We start from the raw sequence: 25,657 nt of genomic DNA, 5'->3' as shown, positions 1-25,657 counted from the left end.
TTCCTTTCCTTTCCTTTCCTTTCCTTTCCTTTCCTTTCCTTTCCTTTTTCCTTTCCTTCCATCCTTCCTTCTTTTTTTTTTTTTGACAGAGGGCAGGAAACAATGACTGACAAGTTGATTCTTGTTCACACTGAGAATGGCTTTCGAACTGCTCCTTCAACAAATTATTATTTTTTTATTATACCATAACTTAATCACTAAAATCAGGCTGGCCCTGTTATTAATGCACAGCAATTGTGAGAGACACACATGGGCTTAATAATACTTTCTTTAAAGAGAATAGTGTCAAATCAATTTAGATAATAAACCACTTTATATAAAAGCAATGGACAAATATAAAACATATGGTGCCATTATTCAAATGAAGAGGAAATATATTTAGTAGCATATGAACTATTATGAACTCTTACAATCAAAATATAAACTTACACAACAAACAAGTGTTTCACCCACTTGTGGATAAAGCTCTAGTGCATATATAACGTGACTCTAGAATTTAGGTAGTTTTGTCTTATGATGTCTCATTGGACATGATGAGATAAATATAGCCATTGAAACCATATTTATAGGCATTCATTCCCTCAATCAATACATCATGATACTAGCTTTGTGCATTCTCTGAAACAATACGGAGTTGTCTCTGTAGGAGATGCTATTAACAGTTAAAAGGGGGAGATTAAGAGAATTCAAAGAAGAATAAAGCAATTATAGCAGCAGGATGAAAATTCTAGTTTAGTGACCCTCTAGTGTGTCCTACATAGCAAGAGGAAGAAAATCAGAAAGTTGCCCAATGCACAGTTTGTTTCCTTTCTCGGGGTAAGGTGCACATAAAAATAGCAACTGAGAACAAGACAACAGACTAACATCATAACGTTGTGCCTCATTCAAAAGATATATCTCTTAATTTTATCAATGTCCAGTAGGAAAATAACTTTGTATTTTCGTTTTGAATGTGCATTTTTCAGGTGCAACCTCAGGCTGAATCCCCAACATAATGTTTCATGTAGAAACCAAAAGACATTTTGAATCTATTGATATTAAAGAGAGAAAAAGAAGAAACCATGGCAAAAAATCAGGCTTAAAAAAATAAAACATATTTCTATCTCACTTAGTCTAGAGTAATTTTATTTAAAAAAAGGTTTTATTGCCCTAAAACAAGATAGCTTTTCCAATGAAGTCTTGATTTACGCAAAGCCAATTTGAAGAACTGAAAATGGGGAAAAAATGTGTTTACAAATATGCAGTTTGTGTTAACTCATTTTGGACCCATTTAAAAACGTTCTATTGGATCATGAATTATTTGACTAGAATATAAATGCTAGGAGGTTGGTTGTTGTCTAGCATTGTTTCTTTCTAATTTTATGTTTGTCAAGTCAGCAAAGGGAGTTACTTGCTGTTAAGTTTAATTTTATAGTCTATTTTCACCTTATTTTAAAGTGGAAAACTGAGTAAATCTCTGTTTCAGATTTTGACTATAAAAGTCCTTTTTCTTTTCCCCAATTGAACATCATGATAAAATTTTAGCAGAAACATCCCAATTAAACTTCTTGTTTTTGTTACATAGCAACATTTCATCTGGAAAAAACCTAGCAGGTGGATGTTTTCAAAATCAGCAAATTAAACTAAACTGTGTCCCTGCATTAAATGGATGAAAATGGATGTGGCCTCTTGGGTCAGTTGACCCTGTTCTAATAAAACAATCCAGGGAAGGGCTAAACATTTCATGTATGTGCATGGAAAAATGAGCACAGAAAATAATAAGTCACAGATAATATGCTTTTTCTCCTGTTAACCTCTTAGCATGAGAAGTTCCAACTGCTTTTCCTAATGATAAAAAATATTTTTAAATATTTTACTCCACATTCTATTGTATCATGGAGGTTTTCTTTTTCTTTAACCCTGTTTTTGAGGTTTCAGTCTTAGATGAGTAATAAATACATACCACACAGATTAAACTCTCTAATCCATCTACAGGACACAGATTAGGGGAGAGACCATTTAAGGTTTGCTGATTTAAAAAAAAATCCTATTAAAAACAAAAAAAACTCTATTAGTTTTTTAAGTTAGCTAGAAACATCCATGTGAGAGGAGCATGCTTTGTTAAATGAAATGTTAAACCTGCAACTTTCAACAAATTATGAAAACAATTAGCTGGGAAATATCTCAAAGCAAACAGACCACTTCACGTCTCATTCATCCAAGCATTCAAGTATAAAAAGAATCCTGCTGCTTCTATAAACAAACAACTCCTCACATTTTCTCGACCTTTTGTTTAGTCAGCAAATATTTTTTAAATGGAACATTTCTTGGTGGGTTGTTTATTTTTTTTTCCCCACTCAATTCAGAAACAACAAATAAACAAGCTTTGGGGAAAATTTGGTCAGGTGAATTGTTTTCCCAAAGGATTGCCTAGCAAACAAATATATATAAATATATAATCACCTACAGAGAATGTAGATTAAATGTAGTAATGTGGCTTACAAAGACTATTGGATTTTGATAATATACAATCAGTCTCTATATTTGATTGGTATATGATCACAGCTTTTTATGATCTGTTAACTCATGAGGAATGAAAATGTTTTTAAGCAACTGGCATGCCGATTTTGTCTAAATTTGTTTTGTATCTAAGTTCACGCTAGAATGTCCTGATGGGAAAAAAAAATGGATTTGGTGGAATAAAAGTGGAGCGATTGAGAAGTGTGGAAATCATCAATATTTTCCAAGTTATCCAAAGTGCCATGTCTCCTAAGAGTTACCCGGAGAAAGACAGGTTTTTGTTTTTTGGGTTTTATTGCTTGTTTGTTTTACGATTTGGTGCTGATGTCATAGATCAGAAAAAATGATGACCCCGAGGGAGGACCAACATGAGAATCCCTGACACTTTTCTCACCAATGCAAATTCCTCCAAACCTTTTCACCAATCTTATGAAAACTTCTGGGAGTAAAGCTGCACAAGGGTAGGAGGTGTGATTACACAGGGTGAGATATAACTGGGACTGGGCTGAAAGCATGCAGCTGACCTCACAAAGGATGACAAGAGGAGGCGTCAGTTAAGGTGGTGGAAGAAAGGTGGAAAGACTGAGCAGAAGATGTGCTCGCCTATCTCTGTTTGAAGTCCTGTGAGTGGAAATGATGCCATGGGTGATGTCTATGTGGCAAGAATAAGTGTAGATGTCCACACGGTACCACTTGGTACCTGGGGCTATATAATTTACTCATGTGGATCAACATGCAACACCAGGAAGACCGTTAATCATTCTACCTCACTGTAGGGCTAAGTAATGCTTTCTTTCACTTATTAGCAATTCTAGGGAGTCTATAAATGAACATTATTCCATGAATGAAAAAGTGCATGACACTCAGAAAGTGAAAGTTATTACAGGAGCGACACTGACTATTTCAATTATTTAAGGCCAGTGAACGTCACAAATCACTCTCTAAATCAGATTTTCTCATTGTGGGAACTCATTTGTATCCATTTTTCACTTTGGGAGCAGTGTTGGTTTTATTTTATTTTTTTTAATCGCCTTTTGGATACTGAAATAAAGAATTTCAAACTAGTACTCTCCTAGTATAAACTGGCAAACTATTAAACAGCAAACAGAGTACCTTTAAAATTGTGCATTTAAAAAGCAGTAAATGCTTCAAAACAGTGGGTACATAAAAGATTAGTATAAATCTTTCCTATTCTTAAGATTTACTTTTAAACAATCTTAGCTATTATTTATTAAATAAAAAAAATAATTCCTTCAAATAATCATCCCTTTGAACCCAATTTGAAAGTAATTTTATTTCAATTCATGATAGAATGGACATAAAATCTAGGCATTTTAATAATAATAATAATAAAAGAGTGTAAGCTATTATTTTGACTGTGAGTTCACTTACCAATTTAACCAAATATTAGTCTGTTGATTCAATTGTATTTCACATCCTAAGTTTCTTACCTCGGACTGTGAGAGAAGCAGAGGCTTCTACTTTTCCAACCCGGTTCTCGGCAATACACATGTAGGTGCCTTCATCTGTACTCATGGCCTTTTTAATTCTCAGTGTGTAATCGTCTTTGATGTCATACCTACATAGAAATGAACTGGTTTTATTAAATAACATATTAGCTATATTAAAATAACACTACATTTTCATCTTCATTCTTCTCTTTTGATATATTTTAACTAAAACAAACACACGTGCACACACATAATATTCAGCCACAAAGTGCAATTGTTAGATTAAAGGTGTTACTAATCAGATCATTAATTTCATATGTGATCTCTTTCGGCTTGATTACCAGTTGGGTAACTGGCATATTTCATATATGTATAACAACTCCTACTGTATCAAAACTATCAAAGGCATTATTAGCACTTTGTATACAAAATAGTAGAATATAACTCACCTAGAAACTGAAATATACACTATTCTTTATATTTTGTAAGTTACACTGCACTTCAATATATGATTTACTTTTGGGGCATCTTGACTCTAGAACTGAAATATATTAAAGGAAAAAATTTTTTTTCTCTTATTTGTTGGAAAATTGACATAATTACATTGTTGAAAGAATTAAGAAGGGGCCGATTTTTTTTTAAAGATTTTATTTATTTATTTGAGACAGAGAGAATGAGAGAGAGAGAGAGAGAGCACATGAGAGGGGGGAGGGTCAGAGGGAGAAGCAGGCTGCCTGCCGAGCAAGGAGCCGGATGCGGGACTCGATCCAGGGACTCCAGGATCATGACCTGAGCCGAAGGCATTCATTCGCTTAACCAACTGAGCCGCCCAGGCGGAAGGGGCCGATTTTTAAAAATTACTAATATTAACTCTTAAAACACCAACATGCCTGGGAGTGACTTGGGAAATGCACATCCTCAGCTCTTTCACACACATTTCTCACTTCTACTTTTTTAACAAGTAGACTAACACACTAGTTCAGAAAAAGATTCTAAAATTTTAACATGAATCTGTTGAAATACTTGTATATAAGAATATGCTTTTATTAGACTCTAAGAGATTACAATTACACAAGCAAAATAGCTACTATCTTTTCTTATCTGATCTTTCCTCTTGATTTTTACTGACGGTCTTTGTTATTTCACACACATAATTTTGCAATAGCTTTTGATTGATCACGTTGCCTCTCTTCCTCATATATATATCACAGATAAAGCTGTATTTTTAAAATATTGCTTTAATTGGTTCTATCTATTCACAACTAGCTGTGATTTCCTATTGCTTTCAGGACAAAAACAGACTTTTTCGGCTTGCAATGAAAACTACTATAATCAGATTTCTTCTACTTCTGGCTTTAGCTAGAAGAATAGTAGCTTAAGTTTATTGCAATGTAAGACATAGACCTAAGAATTGTTCCATCTGATAGAACTTTGCCTGACAAAAAGCAATATCTATGAACCTATCATGCCAACGAAACTTAGTTATGTATGCTCTTCTATCCTCCAATTATGGTGGTTACTTTTCTGTCAGCACGTTTTCAGTTAAACTTCTGCTGATTTAAAATGTCATAAGTTGTTAGGAAAGCTTTCTTAAACTCTTGTTTGAAGTCATCCATTACGACACCAGACAACTGTAATTACTCTCTCCTTGAAACTTATTGCTGTACCATCATTGCACACTTGCTTACATTTTGTACCATCGTCTATTTTGATGAACGCAGAGATCCTGCCTGCTTGACTCACAGCTATATCCTCAGCCCCTAACAGAGCTTTCAACATCCAGTAGCATAACCAGGTGGTTAAGAGCAGACTCTGGAGCCAAGTGGCCAGAGTTTTAGTCTTGGGCTCTACCTCCCCCAATGCTTATAAAAATGGACAACATCCTTAAACTCTCTGGGTCCCAATTTCTTCATTAGCAAAATGGTGGTGATAATAACATCTATTTCATGGAGTGAAAGTGAACTTTGAAGGAGATGCTACATATAAAGTGCATAAAACTGGCACAGAGAAAGCACAATGCATATTAGATATTTTTATTATAACTCGTAGGAGCTCAAGAAATCTTGGTTGAATATATGATGAATATCTTGTTTCTTACTGATATAAGGGTCAACCAAATCTAAGTGACTGCAAGCTTGCAAATTTGCCACATTTAGGTATAATAAAAACATAAGGTTTTCTTATGAGCTATATTTACAACTTAGGGCAAGGACTGAGCTGAAATTCATAAAAGAGTAACAGTGCATGCATGCAAACGCGCTCTGCTTAACTTGGCCATTTAAAAATGAGAAAAATAATGATTTTGATGATGGGTTCAGAAAAGTTGTTGATGATATATTTACTGTCTAATAAAGATCATCTTTCCTACAGTTAGTCTATTTCTGCTGTACATGCTTAGCTCTGAGATAGAAGGATTGAATAAAAATAATGTATTTTGCAGACATTTCTAGTTCATCTCAATATCTGAATTCTGGTTAGAGTTTTGTCATGGTTCTTGTTTAACTTGGTAAAGTCTCTTCAGAGCTTTCTAAATTTTTTTCAAAAGCTAAAAGAGGGGAAGATAAACTTGAAGGTCTACAAAGTCCTCTCTGGATGAAACACACATGAAAACATTATTCTAAGTTTTAAAAAAAGATATACAGGATTTCTGATTTGTCATTGAGGAAAAAAAGTCAAAAACTGTATGTTGCCTCACATTTTAAGCAAACAAAAAAGACTCACATGCATTAGCTCATAGCATCCTCAAAATAATTCTCTTGAATCAGAAATTGTCATTTCACAGATGAGAAAACTGACCCTTAGTTAAGTGAAATGATTTGCTCAAAATCGTTTTACTACTGAAGAGAAAAATCAGAATTCAAACTTGAACTCTGACTTTCAACCTGGCATTTTTTCCACTCTGTGAGTACCCCTTTCCTACAGTAAAATACTTTGTTGAAATTTTTAAAAAAATTTATTTATTTATTTGAGAGAGAGAGAGAGAGAGAGCGTGCATTCATGTACACAAAAGAAGGGGAGGGGCAGAAAGAGAGTTCAGCTCCTGCTGAGCAGGGAGCCCAATGCAGGGCTGGATCCCAGGACCCTGAGATCATGACCTGAGCAGAAGGCAGACGCTGAACTGAGTGAGCCACCCAGGTGCCCTTGTTGAATTTTTAAGTGCTAACTTAAGACATATATGCCACATTACCAATGCCACTTGGATGGAAATATAATTTCACATTCAGCAAACATTTAGTTATACCTTCTAGCAAATTGTACCTCAGGTTAGATAAATTCATTATATAGGGAACAACATGGGGGATATATAGAATGAGAGAGCTATTTATATCTTGTTTTAGTAGGTAAAAATGTTTACTTAAAAATTACAGATTATATAATATGTGAACCCAAAATATGTCTGAAATCAGACTTGCTGAGATTTCTCATTTTTTAAGGAGTACTTAGGAAAGCCAAGAATAGGAATGGGAACACTGCATCAGTGTTTTAATTTTTTTGTTGATTTAAATTGGCTTTTGTTTGTTTAAGGTTTCCCTGATAAGGGATACAAGTAACTCTGTATTCTACCCTATGTTTGTAATTTTGTTTTCATAAGAAAAATGAAAAATTAAATACAGCTTGGGAGGAATAAATTGAATTAATCTTGGCTACTAATAAAAGAGACTACTTTTCAAAGATACCATGCCATTATAAGAAAATAGTAAGTACACTTTTTTTTTTTTTCTAACTATAGACAGGGTTTCAGAAATAGGTTGTAAAACTCTGGATAAGAACAATGGTCTGGTGCTATGGAGATTCCTGTAGAATATTTATAGAATTCCAACTTGGTACAGAGAGTACATATACCAGGTAATGGGCCCATTTACAGGAAAATAGGTAAGCTTTGGAGTAAGAAGACGTTTGGGGGTGATAATTTTTTAATGATCTTCTATATAAAATGCTTCTTCATTGGAATTAGTAGATGCTCATTAAGCATTGTCTCATTTCAATATACCTTTGAAAATCATTGACATTTGAGAAAATTATAATGAAAATTTAATTATTTTAATTATTTCATTCAAAAATCCTAACATTTAAGGAGACTTACATGTCTCCTACATGCCAGGCACTGCATTAAAATTGGGGATATATGCCTTCATAAGGCTCCGAGCCCAGTGAAACAATTCTTAACTGGAAGTGATGAGATATGACTCCACACAAAGGTCTATCAGAACTACCTCTAAAACTTTCTCTAGCTAACACATACCTTTCCCCAGTCCCAAGGATTGATATGCACATATTTCTGAGGGCCATGCTGTCTTATCCCAATTAGAAATAATGGTTACAATACACTAGTCCTGTTGGGTCCCTTCACACATGGAGGTTGAAATTTTTAAACAAACAAACAAGAAGAAGAATAACAACAAAAAACAGATTTCAAGACTCTCAGATATCACAGGGTGCTCAGAATCTTTAAATTCTCATTTTTCACGGGATCTTTGCCTGAGGAAAAATTGTGAATATTATCAGCATTATGGATTTATACAAAAGTATTTTGAATATATATAAAATGACTAAATCTCTCCATCAAGAGAAACGTTAAAAACCTCCCCTTCTGCAACCATCCATCATCATTTGAATCCTATGTGCCACAATCTACCAACTAGTCTTCCAACTTGAATTCCTCTGATGACCTCTTCCATTTTTGAAAATCTCTGATCTTTGACTCTTAGAAGGTCTTCTATAGATAATAAAACAAAAACACTTCTTCCAGAGGTTTCTACTAATGCTATTACTTCCTGTGCCAACCAGTAAAGTGCACTCTCTCTCTTTCATGACAGCGTTTTGAATTTTGCATTTTTTATGAATTATCTCATTTTTAGGTCAACTATTTCTAACAACAGACTGTAAAATGTGATAGCAGTTATATAATCTAAGGGTTTTTAGAAGAATGAAGAGCATTAGTACAAATTCACTGGTTAATATACCTAAATATGATTATGTCATTCTACTGTCTGAAACCATCCAATGATTTCTCATTCAGTCACTCAGAATAAAACCTATTTCTATGATCTTCAAGGTTTTAGATAATCTACTCCTTGCCTACCTGTCCAGCTTCATGTTCACCCTCTTCTAACCAGATGATTCTTCTTTTCTTTGTTTAACATAATTACCTAGTTACCACGATGTCTTTGTACTACTGTTGCAACTTCACAGAATGCCCTTTTCCTGCATCTTCTATTGATAATCTTTCTTGACTTCCAAGATTACTCAAATATTTTCTCAAAGATGTCTTTCCTGCCCAAAGAATGTGAAGTAGCTTTATCCCCACCAGTGACTTTTAAAAATTATTATTATTTTTATTATTATGTTCAGTTAGACAACATATAGTACATCATTAGTTCTTGATGTAGTGTTCAATGATTCATTAGTTGCATATAACACCCAGTGCTCATCATTCTTTTTATTTTCATATCTCCTTTGTTACTTTTATTTTTTTTCTTTAAAGCAGTATCTCTTCCAAGTTTTTAGTTTCCTTGTTTATTGTCTTTCCAAGAGCATGTGTGCTCCATGAGAACAAGAACTAAATCTTTCTTGTTCCAAACTATGTACCCCAAGTCCTATCAAACAGTCCCTGAGATCTTGGATGTGTTCAATGAATGCTAGTGAATGAATCATGAACCACCCAACAAATGCCTGAAATTCTTCTGTAGTTCTTTCATAGCAGGGTTACTAGTAAAACAACTGTATGTAGAATGGAAAGATTAACTAATTTGAAATATACCATTCTACTCTATCAAGAAATATAGTAATACTCTTAGGTATATACATCAGCAGTTAGCTCTGAAACATTGGCTAAATTAATATAAACATAATACTATGAATGTAAGAACTCAAAATATTTAATAAACAAATGCTACTAGAAAGACAGACAAAGAAAAGAAGTTAACAAATCTTGACCAGCAACCTAGACATTTGGTTTATAAGTTATCATTAATAAATTTCCCTCTGTAAATTAATAACATGAAAAAACAATCTCTCTTCCTACAACAGAATAAATGATATGATTCTAGAAGAATATCTAAAATAAACATGAAGACTATGAGAAAACAGGGTTAAAGCTTTGTGTTTTGCTGAAAGCTTTCAGATATATTATCTCATTATTTTGGCAACTAGGGTGGTTTCTAATCACACATCTTGTGAAAATAAAATAATGACGATAAAAAAGACACTGCATGGTGTTCTCACATATACTCTTTAACTTATCCTCATAAAAATTCTGGTAGGTAAGGAGGTAAAATGTTATTTCCTCCATTTTAAAAATAGAAAAAACTTAGACATACAAAGTTCAACCTGCTTGAAGGCAAACCACACACCTCATTAATAAATATACTTTTATAAAATATAGAAATTGGTTATTCTAAGAAGCTAACAGGTTATAAATTCTGAGACACAGTAAAGAATTGAAAAATTATCGAGTTTAGTTTAATGCCCTAAGTTTAAGCTTAGAAAAATAGCACTTTGTTATCCAGAACCCTGAAATTCATTGATAGCAAAGGTTTAGACCATATTGGAATCTAGAATCTAGATTCTTCATGAACTAGATTACAGAGATTATAACTTTCTACCAAGAAAGAGCATAAATTTTCAATTTATTAAAAAAATACCATGATGGATAAATACATAGAAGAAACATTAAAGTGAGTATGGGATTTACTACCCAAATGGCAGCTGTGCCCACAAATTTTTCCTTAATGGGTTTAGTAAATAAATGGTCAATAGTACAATTAAGCTTTTAGCGGCTGAGGATTCAAGCCTCATGGTCTGGGTACAGAAATTTACACTAGGTAAATTTATACTATCTAGTATATAATTGCAATTTGATTATTTGTGGGCTAACATATGCGTAAAACCAAGGGGTGTGTATGCTTGTATTTGTGTGTGTCTGTGTTTGGCTCACTGATGTTTTTAAATTATTGGAAAATTGACATCATTTAAAATTTTGACATTTTCACATACAAATTTGGATTTTCAAATCAAGGTCTATCTCACTCCAAAGTACATACTCTTTCTCCTCCATCACACTGCCAAGCCAGTGGATCTAATACAATGGTACATTTACAGCTGGAGACGGTACTCTTCCTTCTAACACCACTCAACCACCGTGCCAGTTTCTAGCCCAAACCCTGACAGTACCCTGACAAGCCCAGGAGACTCAAGCACATCATGTACTTTTATCAATTTTCACAATAAGAAGTATCTTGTGTCAGAGAAATGATAAACTTATAATGTGATCAAATTAGCTCTTACTTGCAAAAACTTAAGAAATGCAAGAATTGATTTTAAAGAAACTATGTCTAAAAATACTTCAAGGGGCCCCTGGGTTGCTCAGTCGATTGGGTGTCTGACTCTTGGTTTTGGCTCAGGTCATAATCTCAGGGGTCCTGAGATCCAGCCTCAGGTTGGGCTTCACACTCAGCAGGGAGTCTGCCTGAAGATTCTCTCCCTCTGCCCCTTCTCCCACTCGCGCATGTGCATTCTCTCCCTCTCTCTCTGACTCTCTCTCAAATACATAAATCTTTAAAAACACTTCAAAACCCAGAAAGAAGTAAATATGTGGCTCATTACTAATTTCACATTTAGGCAATATGAGGCAAAAAATGACAAACTTCCTTTCCAAAGGCCACACATTGAGGCAAATACAATCAGGGGAAAAATTGTCATATCTACTACTAGTCTCTGTTTTCTCTAATGGGTCATGATTTTCCTGAGACAATAATTTGTTTCCTAAAACTGCATATTTCACAAGCAATTGAATGCCAAATATTTCCAGAGGTCCAATAAATGTGGCCTTATTTCTTTTATTTCTTTCTGGATAAGTTGGTACATGCGTCATAGGAATCTCATTGATGCTTTTCAGTATTACATTGGATAATTGGAGAAATGTTCATTTTTCCTAGAAAGCAAATATTGACTGAGTAGTATACAAAATTATGAATAATAGCTCCTTACATTAGGGAGATCTTTATAGTTCTTTATAGTTTACAACAGAGAGATCTTTATAGTTCTTTATAGTTTACAACAGAGTTTAATACATGGTTTCACAACAATTAATGACTTAGAAAAAAATGCCTATTTCCAAATACTATTTTATAGAAGATGCTGAGATTGTTGTCTTGAGCTATAAAGAGACTAGAATCAGTGTCCTCTGCAGCAAGTACATTCATTCATCTAACCTAGAGTGGCACGCCCCTTCCATTTGACATGTGTGTTATTGCTCTGTGTGCGTGTGCATTGGGAAGATGTGCGTTTCTGTGCCAGTGATTTTATATTCACAGTTCCAGAAATTCCAGAAAATAACTATCAATATTTTACTCACTATTACTCTAAAATCAACTGTAATCCTAGGAGGCTCATAGATGTGTTTACTAATACATATATGCTTTACAATTATTCTTTCATTAAGCAATCTAATGTCCTTAAGTTTTGTCTTGATTTGCTCTTAGCCTTCTTAAAGTAGTTGAGAATACATCTTAAATATCTAAAGCATACTTTGATATAAAACAGCTACTTTGTAAATATGGTACAATATATATGATCAACATGTAGGAAGTATTGCCTGACTTTAATGAAAAGCAGGAAACACAATGAAACAGATGAAAAAAACATAACTGGTGAGGAAATCCTGATAGAAATTGGGTGATTTTGATTGTAAAATCTGTCTCAGACTGGTATAAATGCAGTCATTGTTGCCAGGTTTGATTAATGACAGTTGTACAATCATGTGCTGACAGTCCCCACCATAAAGATACCTTTTTTTTTCCTGATACGGAACACTGCTGAAAAATGCAACCCAATCAGATTTGGCCCCCGGACAACATGTGCTATCATCACTGTACCGTGAATTGAGATTGATTGGTAACCAGCTGTGACAAAGTGGAAAAAGAAGCTCTGGGTTTTGTATTCTATTTTTTCCCAAATAAAAAAAAGAAAAAGAAAAAAAAAAAGGGAAAAGGAAACTGAATTGTGTCAAAACCATTACCATCTGTTCAGCTAAATAATCCAGAAAACAAAATAAATTTATTTTAATACTTACAACAACAGTTTATGTGCAAGCTTCTGTTGGTGTGTGATCTCATATTTGATGATCAATCTTAAAAGTGTTTCCAAAGAGAAAATATTATTCATTTTTAAGGAACAGAGTACTATCTTCTCAAATCACTTCTAAATTTAAAGAATCTATTTTCTTTCTTTCTCCGGATGAAACTTTCATAGGTAGTGGGAAGAGTTCCTATACATCTAAATTTACTTTGAAAATATCAAACAAGATTTTTGAAAACTGGCAACATTTGATAAAATAAACACATTTCACACATTTCTCATACTCTGCAATCCCTGATTCATTGTAAGCTTCTAGGGAAGGACCTTTTATTTTCTGGCTTTTGTGAATATAATTCAGATAATTTAGGGACCTCTCCCTCCAAGCCTTCCACAGTGGCTTTAGAATTTGGGAGGAGAAAAGAACACAAGAAAACACAACACGACTTCTATTATGAAGTGTGATTTTACCATGTTTGGTTCGAGCCTGTGTATCTCATCGCCTTGCTTGAATTACGTGAGGATTCTGTGCTAATAAAACTTCCTGAATGGCCGTTCTCATTTCAAAAGCACCTTTGTTTTTCATGGAAGGAAATTTATTTTCTCAACATCTTTACTTTTTGAAATCACCTACTACTTCTTGCTGCAAGAGGTCTGGCTCCAATTCTACAACAAACGTTTTGAATTAGCACTTAAAATTTTATTATGTACCTGCTTTATGAATCATTAAGTTGGTCAATAGTAAAAACTATGAATTGAACCAAGAAACATTTAATGTCTATGTAAGTAAATATGGTTTTCCTTTTGGGGGGGTTTTAAAAAAGTTAGTTTTTATATTTTCAAAATACTTGCACTCAATCTAAATAGCTGAAGATCACCCTACACCTTTTAACCTCTTGTAGAAAATAAAGAAATGTCTACAATCACGAGCATTCCATAGTTCCATAATTCAATGAAAATTTAACTATGGAGATTTTATATAAAAATGTCACAAAGTCTGTTGCCTGATTTCAACAGAAGGATTTTCAGGATAAAAATGACTCATTAATCTTATGGAGTCATTCATGGATAATTTTTTTAAATGGAATTTTATTTTATTTTTTTGCATTTTTAAATTTTATTATGTTATGTTAATCACCATACATTACAGCATTAGTTTTTGATGTAGTGTTCCATGATTCATTGTTTGTGTATAACACCCAGTGCTCCATTCAATATGTACCCTCTTTAATACCCATCACGAGGCTAACCCGATGTTTATAGCAGCAATGTCCACAATAGTCGTTCATGGATAATTAAATTCACACCCGTCAACTAACCGAAAGCACTGTATGGATTAGAGTAGACATGGAGATACAGCCATTTAGAACTCAATGGTGATGATTTTCAGTGGCTCAAAAAAGTGCATGCTAACAGCTCCCAACTTTGAATCGAGGCACTCCTATATAAAACATCACTTATATCTCTTCCTCCAGTGAGAATGTCTCCCTCTTTCTTGGACATTGTCTCATAGTGGATCATGGACCTTGTTTTCAGCTGGAGTGGCTCACTTTTGGAATCTGAAGGTCAAATGTCTGATGCCGCCATAACCTCGGACGTTTCCTGCTGTATTAATTAGCTTTCAGACTGAACCTCTTTGTCCGTTTCTATCAACTCTTTCCATCATCACTTCCTCCTCTATCCTACCCAGATTCTGTGTTCCATAAGTTGCTTGCCAACATCCTCACTTTTCTGGTGTTACTATCTTTGTGTTGCATTTCCCCAGCAAGCCCCAATTATTTATTAATACAATAGTCTACTCTTCTTTATATACCAAGAGTAGATTCATAAATGCTTCAATTGGGGCACCTGGTGGCTCAGTCATTAAGCATCTGACTTTGGCTCGGGTCATGATCCCAGGGTCCTGGGATCAAGACTCGCATCGGGCTCCCTGCTTGCGGGAAGCCTGCTTCTCCCTCTCCCACTCTCCCTGCTTGTGTTCCCTCTCTCGCTGTGTCTCTCTCTGTCAAATAAATAAATAAAATCTTTAAAAAAAAATGCTTCAATTTACCCTCAACTGGCTCTCTAGAGAAAAGTCCCAACTTTGGAACCTGCCCAATATGCTCCTTCCTGACCTGGTCTCTCTTCACCTCTCCAGTCCTATCTTGCCCCACTGGTTACCTTACAGTGGAGCCCCCAACTGTACTCAGAATTCTCAGTCTCTCTCCAGTTCCTGCATCTCTGCATATGCTGTGTCTTCACATCTGGACTTTTCTACATACCTCCCCACTCCCCCATTCTGTCTCCTGAGAGCCTAACTATTTCTGCTTATCCTGACACAAAATTAATGCATTTGATGTCTCTCCATACTTCCAGAGTTGAAGCTCCACAAAGGCATGGTCATGTCTTTGTTCACAATTGTATCCTCAGAGCATGGTACAGTGAATTGAATCTAGTAGGTAGTCAAGATCAATTTGTTCATGAAGGAATAAATTAAGGCTGTACATACACAGGAAGAGGATATCTTTCACCAGTATCAAACATCACTGATAACAAAATGCCAAATCTGTAGAATAGAGAGGCTGTGGACAACACAGGGCACATTTTGAGCAGTAAGAATCACTTTAGGGGAGCCTGGGCGGCTCAGTGGATTAAGCATGTGCGTTCTGCTCAGGTCATGATCTCAGGGTCCTAAGATCCAGCCCCGTATGAAGCTCTCTGCTCAGTGGGGAGTCTGCTGCTCCTTCTCACTCTTCCTCTGTGCCCTCCATCTCCCCATCCCCTCTCTCTCAAATAAATAAGATCTTTAAAAAAAAAGAATCACTTTATTTTCAGTTCCCTGAACTTTGACTGAGTTTACTTAAATTGTACCTTCTCATAATTTTTATTTCAAAACATTTTCTATGTTCATTTTCTCTGAATCATTGGCTAATACCACATTTAACAATACAGTGCACAGGGCCCCAGAACAATCCATAGTTTAAAGGAGATAGTAAGTTACAGAGGATACCCTTGCTCACACCTATTCTTGTTCTATGATTTAATCTGTTGCCCAGATAAAGAAACTCAAGTTCAATGTACAGCAGTAAGAAAAGAGTGAGGTCCCAAAACTTTAATATAAAAATTAACTTTTAGGTCAAAATTACATGACAAAAGTATATTTTATCACTGATAATCTTTCATTAGATCAAACACTAACATTAAAGGATTTAACTTTACAATCTTAAAATTAGAACTATTTTTTTTTATTATTGACATGATATCCACTATTTGCCTGGCAAATAGATTTTCTTTTTAATTAGGCTGTTTTTTTTGTTTTGTTTTGTTTTGTTTTTCTTTTTGTTTTTGGTATTATCAGCAGAGAGGGCACTGACCTATCACTGATAATTACATTATTGTTTTCAAGACTGCAGAGAACTTTTAATATCACCTCATACTTATACTGACTTTCACTAAATTTAAATCCCTTAAAAGTTTAGAGATTAACTTTGTGTATGTGTGTGTGTATGGGTGTGTATGTATGTGTACATTATGTACTACTTTCTACCACATTCATATAAGATTAAATTCAAACCATTCTAGAGATATTAGGGTTTTCATTTGGCTCATAATAGCAGAAAGGAATATCTAATTCTTTGCTATCCTTAATATGTAACCATCCTTGTGATTTATTCAAATAAAATAATATCTGCTATTCCTTAAATGCATTACTTGAAATTTAAAACTTAGTAGTATTATTTTCATAAGTTTGTTTAATTAGAACATGAAAATTTATGGTAAAAAATGCAAACAAATCCAATTAAGGAAAGCATGTTGGAACAAATAAAGTGGTGGAGGCAGGTTAAATTATCCTTCAATTTAGAACTCATTATTGGATTAAATTCATTTAAAACAATTTGGTTTTACAATAGGACTAGGAATTGTAACATCAGGTTTGTAAAAGTGGATCTATCTCATAGTTGTGTGTTTGGTTAGAAATTAATCTCAACTTTAAATTCAGTTAGAAAAGGACTTCAGGGATTAAACCCACAACAATCCACAAAATCCACAGCTCAGAGCAGACGTTTCTGAAAGGCAGTTCCCTTTCTTGTACTCTCCTGAACTGAGAATAAACTCTGTGCAATAGGGATTGGGAGTTCAGAGTGAAATGAATCTTTGAATGTGTCATCTACTTAGTGGCCTTGCGATCCTTACTGGATAAACTTCCAGAAGACTCCATTAGTGTTTGAAGTGAGCACTAGCTGTGGGAGGGGCAGGGTTGCTCTGCATTATCAGAAGGAAGTTCAGTTTGGACTGTGCTATGGAAGATTCACAAGGCTCTCTCTCTTCTTCTGCCCACAGAAATCTCCTCATGAAATATGTTTCTGGAGTAATTTAGGAATTCAACACAGCTACACAGGGGGCACTTGTCATCATTAAGTGTGTCACTTAACGTGTAGGTTGCTAGATATATTTGAAAATAGAAGGTTCAGACACTTCTCTAATTAAGCTACTCTTAACTAGTTTTATCAATTCAGCAACTATTTAATGAGCAAGAAATATAAAGAAACATTTCATGCCTCATATATTCTAGAAAATATGCAAAAATATACATTCATCTCAAGTCATTAGTGAACCAAAGGACCTTCTCATTAGTGAACCAAAGGACCTTCTCAATATTTGATGATGACATATTTCTGTCAAATCCAGCCATGGGATTATCCATCTATCTCACTGATATAACCTTCATAGCTAAGGCAATAGGAAAGACTTTGAAATCTGTTTCTTTGAACTATACTCTATTATTTTTGCCCTAACATTATAAAACAAAAAATAAAAATCCTATAAAATAGCGTTCAGGTAAGAAATGTCTACTTCATCTTTTCTCCTAGATCAGGGTTGCTCGACCTCAGTCCTCCTGACATTCTGGGCCAGGTTATCCTTTATTGTGGGAGTGGTCCTGTGTCTAGTCTGCTATGTACAGCATTCTTAGCCTCTCCCCACTAGATAACAGTAGCACCGAATCCCCCAAATGTGGCAATCAAAAATGTCTCCCAACATTGCCAAATGTTCCTCTGGGAATAGGAGAAGCAAAACTAGCTTCAGTTAAGAACCACTGCACTAAATGTCTATCTGGTGAGCACCGCATTATCAGATATAGGGCTGGATATTTGAGACTGAAGATAAATATGGCAAGGGGAGTTGGGAGACAGAGAAATAAAAAATTACAATAATGAGATTAACACTGTTTTCTCTTAGTTACACAGAAATATAAAAACAAAAAAGAAAACAAAATTAAAAAACCACAAAATAGCTAATGGCCGTTCAGTAAAACATGGAATGAAGGGTATTCCAGGTCCAAAATGGGAAATGAGTGCAAGCTTTCATGTCAGAGAGACCTGGGGTTAGAATCCTGCCTTGCTACCCACAGGTCCTGTGACCTTGAGCACAAGGATGCTCATTATCCCTAAGCTTCAGTTTCCTGCACTGTTAAAATGGGGATTCATACTTCAAGGCTGTTGGGAAGATTAATTATAACTAGCATAAAACCAGTGGGCCCTCAAAAACATACAGTGTTTCTGGGGCGCCTGGGTGGCTCAGTTAGTTAAGTGTCTGCCTTCAGTAGAGGTCATGATTCCAGGGTCCTGGGATTGAACTACACACTGGCTTCCCACTCAGGAAGGAGTCTGCTTCTCCCTCTACCTTGTGCTCTCTCTCTCAAATAAATTAAAAAAAAAAAAACATTTTTTAAAAATACAGTATTTGTTATAATCTTAATACAAATTCCTTTGGGGCACCTGGGTGGCTTAGTCAGTTAAGTGCTGACAATCTCAGTTCAGGTCTTGATCTCAGGGTTGTGAGTTAAAGCCCCACATTGGGCTCCATGCTGGGCATGGACCCTACTTAAAATAAATGAATATAATATTATATGATATAGTATGATGTGATAATATAATTTCATTTCATTTCATTTAATGATGAATTATTTTAGGGGTGCCTGGCTGGTTCAGTCGGTGGGGCATGTAACTCCTGTTCTTGAAGTTATGAGTTTGGGCCCCAGGTTGGGTGTAGAGATTGCTTAAAAATAGAATCTTAAAAAAAAAAAAAAGATGGATTATTTCAGTGTAGCAGTTTACAGAATGGACTTTAAGGCTAGAGTGTCTGGTTGGGTTCAAATCACTCTCTACCACTTGAATTTGCCCCTCAAATTCTTCCTTTGGTAACATAAGAATAAGAATACATGTTTCATGAGAAAATTGTGAGGATTTAATGATTTTTCTACATGTGAAGCGTTTGCAAAATTAGCTAGTACTTCCTGAATCAATTTTTTTTAAGATTTTATTTATTTATTTATTTGAGAGAGACAGAGAGAAACAGCATGAGAGGGGAGAGGGTCAGAGGGAGAAGCAGGCTCCCCGCCGAGCCAGGAGCCCGATGTGGGACTCGATCCCAGGACTCCAGGACCATGACCTGAGCCGAAGGCAGTTGCTTAACCAACTGAACCACCCAGGCGCCCTTCCTGAATCAATTTTTTTTTTTTTTTGGATTTTATTTATTTATTTGAGAGAGAGAGAATGAGAAAGAGAGAGCACATGAGAGGGGGGAGGGTCAGAGGGAGAAGCAGATCCCCTGCTGAGCAAGGAGCCCGATATGGGACTCGATCCCGGGACTCCAGGATCATGACCTGAGCCGAAGGCAGTCGCTTAACCAACTGAGCCACCCAGGCGCCCTGAATCAATTTTAAGATACACATTTTTCCTATTGTAACAACTCTGACATTAGGAATCATTTTCCATAGATGACATATCATATATGATCTGGCAATTTTTTCTCCTTAACTCAGAGAAAAAGTACTGCTGGATCTTGCAAACAATTCCAGCCTGAATTCAGTGACATATGATATTATGTGATTACAAACAGTTGGGTTAAACAAATCTTTTGACTTCCATATTTATTAAAGATAATACCCATCATCCAAGTTATAAACCTTAGTATTACTTTTATCCCCTCTTTTCCCATGAATCCTGACATATAATCGATCTCTTAAAATAAAGAAAAGCTTTTCTTTGTTATTTCTAGTTGCATTAACATCCATATTTGCATGTTTACATGAAATAACACACTGGAGTCCCCTAACTACCTTTTAAACAACTTCCTCCCAAGCATGCCTACCTCTAAACATTCTCTACTTCAAACTCTCCCACATAAAATATGGGAATCAATTTTTTAAACATAGAGACAAAGCTACATTTCTATTGAATGTGCTTCAGTGAATCCCCATTTCATAGTGTGTTCAGTATAAACACTTTATTTGGAATTAGAGGCTTTCATAATAAAGCCTCAACTAACCTTGTTGACCTTAAGTGCCACTCCACTCCACTTCACGCACAATGGACCACTAATTATTGGCTTATACTTTCTACCACCAAATGTTTTTCATCCTGCTTCCATATTGCTTGGAATATCCCATCCTGCTTGGAATATTCTTTGCAGCTCCACTTAGGAGAATTCTATTCTCCTTTTCAGACCCATCTCTAATGTCACATGGGACTAAAACAGCTTTTCCTTTCTGAAACCCTGAAGAATCTTATATATCATACTTTTTATAAAGTTTGCCTTAATGTTTTACATATCTTCTGTTAAAATCCTTGAGAACAAACTCATCTTTTTTTTTTTTTTTAAGATTTTATTTATTTATTTATTTGGACAGAGAGAGACACATCGAGAGAGGGAACACAAGCTGGGGGAGTGGGAGAGGGAGAAGCAGGCCTCCCGCGGAGCAGGGAGCCCGACACGGGGCTCGATCCCAGGACCCTGGGACCATGACCTGAGCCGAAGGCAGACGCTTAACGTCTGAGCCACCCAGGTGCCCCCAAACTCATCTTTTTTTAATCTGTTGCACTAACAACACTAAAAATGTCCAATGACTATGAATGATTATTTTTGAATTTTTGAAATGTAATATTTTATTAGTCTACATTAGAGATTTTTATTATTCCTCTGAGAGAACCGACATCTTGCTATAAATTGTGCTCACAGTAGGATAAAAATATTTTCTTTCTCTCTCTTTACAGAATTTCTCAAATAACAGTTAAGAGTCCTGATCAACTTTTTTGTTTCTATTATTTGTGGTATAAATGTTGAACAAAACTCTTAGAAAGTGTGGATTAATGGATGAAATATTTATAGTTTTCATCAAACATTTTTTATAACAAGTGCCATTTGTTACGTGAATTGCAGTGATGCAGAATACTTAACCAGATATTCTTTATAAAGGCTCCAAACACCTATACATTCAATGAAATTAGTTGAAAGGTATTACAGTAACTTTTATAATTGTTAATAGTCAAAATAATCATAAGAATGACTGGTAAAATTTCTACACTGAGATCTTGTCACAGGTCTACCACATAGATTTATATCATGAACCACCTTCTCAGAAGAGACTTCTAGTACTTTAATTTCTTGACAAAGGTACACTGTGTCTCAACGGCAGCAACCCACCCCCCCAATCCCACTGCCAAATATGACCTCTGAGAATGAAACTCCAATGAGTTGATACTATGCACCAACTAAAGTAAATTTCTCCAATAATTATGATTCGACTTTATGGAGTAGGATATAATCTTACAATGCTTTGAAAGTATTTGTTTTTTGTCTCTTATCTCTGACAACTGTATCTCTTTCACACACTAACAAAAATATAACTCTCATTCATCATGTTATTGTAATCCTAGGTCTCAAGTTATTCTTTGTGTTTTCCATTTTCCTTTCTCTTTCAATTCATACCAGTTGACTTGAATAATTGGGTTGAGCAGCAACTTTTCCAGAAGGACCATTATGAGAAATAATAATAGTTGTAACAATAATAATAGTGATGATGATAGCCCCACACTTTAGGAAATATAAAGTCTAGAACTCAGTTCTGTCAGTCAATTCGTAACTATCCGTAGAACTGTCGATAATCAAATATTATCAAGAACATATAAAATAATGCTCTTGTAGTAAATTCAACCATTGTCTGAGTGCCATTAGGTGATGCAGATGAAAAGGTGAATTAAATTATCACGCTCTAGAAAAGTCATTGGTTCTAGATTTATATACTTTTTACTATTTAATTCTCACAGCAAGTATTTCTTTAGCTTCTTTTGTGTTCTCAGGGACTTCATTTTCATTTCAGAAACAGTGTTAAGAAGAGCACAAGAATATGGGCACCTGGGTGCTCAGTTGGTTGAGCATCCAACTCTTGGTTTCTGTTCAGTTGCGGTCTTGGGGTTGTGGTGTCAAGGTCTCAGGGTCTCAGGGTCTCAGGGTCTCACCCCACACTGGGCTCCCCGCTCAGTGTGGAATCTGCTTGTACCTCTCCCTCCCCTTCTGTCCCTCCCCCTGTTCATGCTTGAGCTCACACACTCTCTCACTAAAATAAATAAATAAATAAATAAATAAATAAATAAATAAATAAATAAAATCTAAAGAAGAACACAAGAATATATTAAGTTAAAATATTCTATGATAATAAAGACAGAATTGTTTTAAACTTTGTTTCAATGGGCAGTGGGAAGTAATGATAATTTTTTAAATCATGCATACTTAAATGATACACATTACTGGTAAGTGCCATTATGATAAAGGTTATAAATCATTCATATGTACTTCTTTACACCGATGTATTTTGTGACCATCTGATAGGCAAGCATTTACTAAACTGTCTTTTTCTAATCTTTAATCCTAAATGGAGAATGGAAAAAATTGTTTCCACCCAGCACCTCTGGTTTGTGGTCATGAGTGTGGGCTTTGCAGCCAGACATCCTAGATCCCTTACTAGATGACTGACTTTGTCATACTTAGCCTCTTTGTGTCTCATTTCTTTATTTGTAATATGGAAATAATAATAGCATTTATATCATAAGGTTGCCATAAGAATAAATGTATTAATGTTAAATGCCTAGAGGAGGTCTGGTATAGAGTAAGCACAATATAAGCATAATTTATTAATATTCCATTTACAGAAAAGGAAAATGCATTACAAACAAGTCTTTTGAATCAATACTAGCCTTTTCCTAGACAAACCTAAATAAGCATTTAGGGTCAAAGGCAATTTTGAATTAAAAAATATGCCCAGATGTGCATAAAAATCTGACAGGATATACGCAAAACATACAAAGTAGTTGTCAATGATATATGGGTATATGGTACTTTTACTTTTCCTCCTTAGGTCCATCTATTTTAAATTTCTGGATTTTTTTCCTCCTATAAAATGTGTTATTATCCTTGTTAAAATGTTCTGCGTTACTGCCATTCACAGAATCATACCATTTCAGGACTTAAAGGCACAGAAGCCATCCAATCCAACTTACACATTTTGCAGGTGTGGACTCTGGTACTCAACATATTATGTAAATTATTTAAAACAGCGTGATGCATTTTGGCAGAGCTGGGATAAGATTGTTAATCTCCTAGATTCAACTTTACCTTGTAGGCCCACATTGCAATTACAACTTATTAAGAAGAACAACAACAGCAAAAATCAATTAGAAGTATATCTTAAGAAAAACCCCTGGGTGATTAAAAATCATCTAAGTGATTCTAACCACAAATTGTCATATGAAGGCAAGGATTTGTGTTAACGTGGTCAGTTAAAGAATTTTCTCCTTTTTTATATTTGTTTACAGTTAACGTAAGAATCTAGGTACTAGAAAGTGTGTCTCCAACGGTGAATATCCAATATACCCACCTGTGGCTTGATACAGTGACTATGTCTTGGTAAGTCTTTGACTTGTCCTATAATTTGGACTAAGGAAAATGTTGCTGTAGTCCTGACCCCGTCTGGTGAATTCTCGAACATGCTACACTTTGATGGACGAAACAAACCTGCTGTGGCTCCTATGTTGGACAACACCCATATGCCAACGACAGGTGGCACTCAGGCGGATCCTTTTGCTCTGCAAACTGGCACCTGGTCTTGGCTCTGCCTCAACACAACACAAGAAGAGCTGCCAGTTAATGGACATCTTTGACTTTGAGGCATTTCATATTCCAAGTGTGTCCCAGATTGTTAGTTGACCACTGGCCAGAGCCCAAATTGGATGCCAGTTCCTGCATTGTTCCTGAGCTGAGATTCTCAACAGATGGGCCAATGTGGTCACAGGATGGGGCAACTTGCACTCCTCAATCTAAGTGGCAATTAGTTTTGTGCTAACAGCAACTATTAGCACCTATTTGATGAAAACACAGAGAAAGTACCATTTTGGCATCCCTCTGAAAGTTGTTAATTAATCCTGTTTGTAAACAAAATCTATATCTTCAACTTCCAACAAAGTAACTTTAACCTGGTCCAAATTTAGATTTTCAAAACACTAAGACACTTTATGTGTGGCTTATGAAATTGGTCTAAAAATTACCCTTTACATTAATGCTGTATGGTATCCCTATGAAGTTATTCATAATACAGTGTTTTTAACTGATCATCTAAAATTTTATCTCAATATAAAATCTATAAGTGGCTCAAGTCCATAAACAATTAATAATCACATAATTACAAAGCCCATTAGTTTAAAATACATATTTTATGCTGGACAGATTCTAAATCAAGTCCTGGCCCTAACATGTATTAATATGTGTGACTTTGGAAGCAAGTTATTTAAGCTTCTATTTCCATATCCCTCAAATGGGGAGTCATATTATTCTAGAACACTACTGAAAATAATATAATCAACATGTGAAAGCATGTGACAAATAGTATGTTCTTCAAAAATACTTGCTTTTATTTTTTCATAATCTTCTTACAAAAGTGATGGTTTTCTTATTATGAGCAGACAAATGATATAGTATAATGTGTGAAATTTGAAAGTCCCAACCCAGATATCTTATCCAACTGGGGCTACGATAAAATATCTGGATCATGCACAATCTTCCAAAGGTAGAAAAATTGGTGATAATCTTCAGGCTTTGCAAACTGGCTGGCAACATTTATAAACAAATCTATATGATTTAAAAGCAAAAGGGATACTTATTAAATCAATAGGATTTTATGTGTTTCTATAGAAATTGGCCAAAGAAATAGTATCCATAGAAACTGTATACTCTATATTTTTTACCTTTACTATATTTCCCTTACAGTTTTCTATATAACTAATAAATGCCATCAATCAGCTGGATTTATAAAACTGGAGCACTTGTTATGTGTATTTACAGTGCTTTGAATTAGTTATATCATTTTAATAACCCTTTGAGTTAGAGTGGATGGCATAGTTATTCACCCTGTACGAATGAATCAAAGTGTAGGTTAGTCATTAGGCCCATAGCACTGCTGGTCCATTTCTTCAGGATGTAAAATACAGTTTAAATAGCTTCTTCCAGGTCATACTCCTAGTTAGTGGTAGAGAAATCTGTCAAACACCATTTCCAGGACATGGGAGTATAACTAAACAGATAAATGACTGAACAGTGTGAGAACAAGCCTAAAGTCTAACATCTCTGGCAATGGCCTAAATATTCTTCATGCTATTTGTAGCTATATTAAAAGGCCTCTCGGTAATTGTGCATGTAGTTCTAACTTTTTTTTCCAGCCAGAAATGGCTAAGGCATCTGGATAGCTGAAGAATCATAAGAGTATTCATTGATACTTTTCTTTATATTTCTAAACCTTAGGGACCAATCCACTTTTCGGATGT

At 35.1% G+C, this 25,657-nt stretch overlaps 1 protein-coding gene across 4 annotated transcripts in view; it reads right to left on the bottom strand.

The window, feature by feature from the left end:
* ROBO2 (roundabout guidance receptor 2) overlaps positions 1-25,657 on the bottom strand; it is a 586,782-nt gene that overhangs the window by 126,310 nt on the left and 434,815 nt on the right. For all 4 annotated transcript variants that reach the window (XM_035015144.1, XM_035015145.1, XM_035015146.1 and 1 more), the window contains exon 6: positions 3,951-4,078. In XM_035015144.1, coding sequence (XP_034871035.1) covers positions 3,951-4,078 — 128 coding nt within the window. The remainder of the gene's footprint in view (positions 1-3,950; positions 4,079-25,657) is intronic.

Source organism: Mirounga leonina, unplaced genomic scaffold (assembly GCF_011800145.1).
Source record: "Mirounga leonina isolate KUSES-001 unplaced genomic scaffold, KU_Mleo_1.0 Mir_169, whole genome shotgun sequence".
Lineage (NCBI taxonomy): Eukaryota > Metazoa > Chordata > Mammalia > Carnivora > Phocidae > Mirounga > Mirounga leonina.
The sequence above is the reverse complement of the archived record's forward strand: the minus strand, read 5'-3'. Positions and strand labels throughout refer to the sequence as shown.